Here is a 5058-nt window from a genome sequence, read left to right on the forward strand (position 1 = left end):
CGCTGTTTATATTAGTCAAAATGACTTGCCCCCTACTCACCTAGATTTGTTCTCCTGGCGATCTTCTGGAACTAAGCGCACGCGCCGCACAAATCCCAGAGTTCCATTACACCATGGTTTCCTCAGCGGCGCGGTTGCCTCCTTGTCATCTTTCTTTGCTTTCCCCGTTATGAGCGAGACATATGCCGCCGAAAATGTTTTATTTGACGCGCTTGAGGCTTGGAATTTTTTGTGCGGGACACAAGTGGGCCCGTTGATGATCCAATGGGAAGATGTACAGAAGACGGCTCAGCGCCAATTTGCAGAAGGGGCCATGATGGCTAGTCCTGGATGATGACCGTCGAGGAGGAGGAGCGCTTGGGGGTCTCGATGACCTCCACAGTGGTCGGCGACCTCCGCGACGACTCGCCAGTCACGATGCACAGGCTGGACGAGCGGCCCCCGGTGACGATGGCCAAGTCAGGCGACGGTGACTGCGCCGACTCGGTTACGATGCACACGTTGGGGGAGCGCGAGGGAACTCGGCGAGGACATCCTCCGCCGCTCTCCACCACGTACACGGTGGTGGGGGACGAGGTACGCTTGCCGCTCACCACGCAGAAGCTCGGCTCCCGCGACTCCCCCTTGACGACGCACACGCTCGGCGGCGAGGGCGGCCGAGACTCGCTTACGATGCACACCGAGGGAGAGGGGGGCCGCGACTCACTCACGATGCACACGGACGGGGATGGTGGACGCGACTCACTCATAATGCACACCGAGGGGGACGGTGGACGCTGCTCGCTCATGATGCATACCGATGGGGATGGTGGCCGCGAGCCCCCGATGATCTCCACGGTGGTGGTCGAGTTGCAGCGGGACATCCTGGCAGCCGAGAGCGAGTGGCACCTGGGTGACACGAACCTTATAACAGTTAACCATACAAGTATACTCCTCGATACCACGACCTGCTTCACTACAACGAAGTAACAAAGCCTGTCGTACTCGATACACACACTGGCCACCCCACGTGTGCGCCACGTCACGTGGAACTTATAGTTGCACTAAAAGAAAACCTGATCGAGAGATTGTCCTTCGAAAAGTGAAGGCTTGGTGCACGAGCCCGTAATACTTAGATATGCACGCCTCCTTACTTGGCAAATTAAGCACAGCCCACGTGTTGCTTTGGAGCGTTTAATGACATTCACGTAGAGGCGCGGCGGAAGGTGATCGATCTTCACAGTGCGGCGCTATTAACGGTATTGCCGGTCTTAGTCACTTGCGCGAGCCACCACGTCACAATCCGCCTCTAATGGTATAGTCTCTCAGGCCAGAGTATCCCGTTCGGCATTTCAAGTTCTCCTGTAATTCCCACAACCGGCGCGCCGCACCGGTCGCAGCTTGCGAAGTGCCGTCCCGCTGCAAGCAGGGATACACAAAGTAGCAAGCAGCGATGTGCCACCTCACCCAAGCTCTGTGCCACTTACCCCGAAGCAGTGTATGAGCGCTGCTTGGAGCGTTGTACGTTCTTCCCGTTCTCACCAGAGAAGACAAGACAACCATGTTCAGAAAGGCTATCGGCTGTTCAGGAACAACGAGTTGTTCTCCTTCCTGGCTGAGATGTCTGGGATATGCATGGATAAGTACGGATAGTCCGCACACTTCCGCCGTTTGCCTTATTGCAAATATGGGGACTGTAGCGGCCCCGAAACATATTTTAAGCTTTGTCAGTGAACTTCGTCATTTACACCAACGGCGCCAATGTAGCGTACAAATAGTGCGCTACGTTGGTGCTGCGAATGCTCATGGGCATTTTTTAGGAAAAAACTCTGCTCGCAAGTACCAGGCCGAGACCCAATTTCGAGAAAATAATTGAGAGAACGTAATTGAAATATTTTATTTCAATAAAATAATGGCAACTTATGGCAATAAAATAATTAAAAAGCTTAAATCGCCGGCATTGCTTCCGTTTTTTTAAGAAAGAACAGAAACAGAGAAAGTTCGTAGTCCTTCCCTATGTAATTGAAATAAACTGTCGGTTGTTAGCTTTTGCGAACTCGAATAGTATTCTTCAACGCGTTTCGACAAACAGTTTGAGTCGTCAGCCTAACTGCGCTCGCTAGATGAATAAGGCCTTCCCAACTGACTTCCAGCTACCGTGTTCTGTGCCAGATAGGCCTTTTCGTTCCCACAAACTTCCAACGTGATCAAGATGTATTTCCTCTGCCCCAAGCTGTAGCTTTAAAGCTCTGGCAGGTTTCGAAAATCATGGACATTATCCTGCTTGTATACGTCCAGGGCGGATGAAACCCGTTCTGTCCATGAATAAACAGTTCCAATTTGCTGCGCACGTGTAGAGCACATCAGGTACTATGAAAGAGATAAAAAGCACGAGGAGAAAAGAACGCAAGAAGGCACCAGCGCTGACATTGTCGCTGGTAAAAACTGATATCGCTCTGGTGACTTTTTTTTTTTTTTCGCCTTCTGCCCTCGTTCTTTCGGAGTCTTCCACAGCGGAGATAACCTTGTCTATTTTTCTGGCATTATCAACTCTAGCAATGAGTTTAACGTGTGCCATAGAGAGAGCGCGAACGCGCTGACCGCACAGCGTTTTAATCCGCCGCCATGCAACCTAGCGCCCATAAAAGCGCTCGTCCATTATAATGCCGCCTGGTGCTTTCGTGACGTAATGGCAGCTTTGCGTGGCTGTCTGAACACCGTTCCCGCCACAGCTAAAAGCGGCTACGTTTGCGCACCTCGGGAAAGCCCAGGTCGCTTACGGGTTTGCGGAAAAGCAGACGAGTGTTTTTCGGCAGCTATAAAATCACTCCGCCAAATGTATCGAGAAGCAAAAGAAATTTACACTTGCTGTATGGAAGAGCATGAAACGGCAAAGCATATTTTATGCACCTCCCTCCTCTTCCTCCTTAACACACACACACACACACGCACACACGCACGCACACACACACGCACACACGCACACACACGCACACACGCACACACGCACACACGCACACACGCACACACGCACACACGCACACACACACACACACACACACACACACACACACACACACACACACACACACACACACACACACACACACACACACACACACACACACACACACACACACACACACACACACACACACACACACACACACACACACACACACACACACACACACACACACACACACACACACACACACACACACACACACACACACACACACACACACACACACACACACACACACACACACACACACACACACACACACACACACACACACACACACACACACACACACACACACACACACACACACACACACACACACACACACACACACACACACACACACACACACACACACACACACACACACACACACACACACACACACACACACACACACACACACACACACACACACACACACACACACACACACACACACACACACACACACACACACACACACACACACACACACACACACACACACACACACACACACACACACACACACACACACACACAAATATCTAACAAGAGCCAAATTGACCTAGAACACTAATAGGTCGGTATAACTGAGATTAAGGACGAGCATTGGTGCAAGAAAAAAGAGACGCGTCAAAAGAAATTAGCGTTAACGAAGTGGAGTTGGTAAATATATGCAAAATATTTTATGGGAGGAAGCACTATGTTCGAATTGTACAACGGTTGTGACGCGATATTGAAGCGATGCTAAGTCGAAGGAAGTATTTATTCGTTGGTATAAACCAACCCCAAGTTGAAACCACCATGCGCTGCTAAGCCTTCCTCGGTCACCTTCGAGAGATTATCCTCTTTTTTTTTTCTTTACTGCTTGCAGAGAATAATGACTGACTGGGTGCGAAAGCTGTAACCGCCGTAAATATCTGAAAGCCGCACCCCTAATCTCTCAGAAAGAGCGGCGGCCGTGGCCAATGACGTTCGAGGCGCGAGTTGACTCTTAGGCCTCGGCGTGTAGTGATCCTAGGCTTGAGGACGCGCTAAACTCGGGCACTTTATCTGCATGTGGAGATTGGGGCGAGGTGCTGTCTGGCGAACACTGGTCAGCGCACTCTCATCCGCTGTGGCCTTCGCAGCTCGAACGAAGCGCCCGACGCCTTGCACACTACTGCGTGCCCTAACCTGACACACCTATCGCGTTCGGCCGCCAAACGAAATGCCAGCAGAGGGAAGCCTCATGCGTCTGCACATCTCGGCCGGAGGTAAAGTGTCGGTCGAGCAGTCGGGGGGGGAAGAGATGAGGTTTACTTGCCTCTGTCGGTGGCGTTCCAGGAGCGAGGCGAGCTGCCGGCCGAGCTGGGTGCGTGCCGCCGCTGGAATGCACGAGCCTCGCGAACCAGCCGGCTTCTTCCTCCGCTTCGCACGCTCACAGAGAAGGCAGAAATGCAAATGAGAGGGAATTAGCCATCATCGTCACGAACCCGGTTGCGTCCACTTCAGCACAAACCAAACTGACCTCCTGTATCCGTCATAACCCCGCGCTGTTTGAAATCTAATTACACTCTTTGACACCCCCCGCAACATTTGTCCTCTCTCGCAATCCTCTCGGTTACACCAAGAGACCCTTGTTACACTGCGTTCGCATGCTATTTTCCCTTCGTGTCCTCAGCTATAGAATACTGTTTACTAAAGATTGTTCCCTGACCCACTGTCTTTCTTGTCTGTTGATCAAGCTGCACGTATCGTTACTCTTTCAATTGCTCACTGCGCTGTCATTAACTTAATTTCAATGTTATTTTACTTCATTTTACAAAAAAGGGTTCCCTCCCTCCTTTCTCTGTCTCTCCCTCTCTCTAATCATGCACATCACGAACATGAAGCTTGATTGAAGTCGCGCCTCGAAGTCTTCAGGACTGTTTTGCCTCGCACATATTGTAACCGCAACTATAATAAAGACAACCGGTTTCGTAAAAGCCTAGTTAATGTTTAAGCGTTATAAATTAATTTCGCTGCATATTACTCCATCCCATCACGATTCTGTCTAAAGCTTGCGATATGCGGTGGCGTAGCGG

The 5058-nt window shown here is 50.9% G+C and overlaps 1 protein-coding gene across 1 annotated transcript; it reads right to left on the reverse strand.

The window, feature by feature from the left end:
- Positions 1-320: 320 nt before the first annotated feature.
- Positions 321-863, reverse strand: LOC146183308 (uncharacterized). Its single transcript, XM_084608708.1, has one exon. The coding sequence runs from the start codon at positions 861-863 to the stop codon at positions 321-323; it is 543 nt and encodes a 180-aa protein (XP_084464834.1).
- Positions 864-5058: the final 4195 nt, after the last annotated feature.

Source organism: Amblyomma maculatum, chromosome 7, assembly GCF_055883805.1.
Source record: "Amblyomma maculatum isolate TAMU_Amacu chromosome 7, ASM5588380v1, whole genome shotgun sequence".
In the NCBI taxonomy this organism is placed as follows: Eukaryota; Metazoa; Arthropoda; class Arachnida; order Ixodida; family Ixodidae; genus Amblyomma; species Amblyomma maculatum.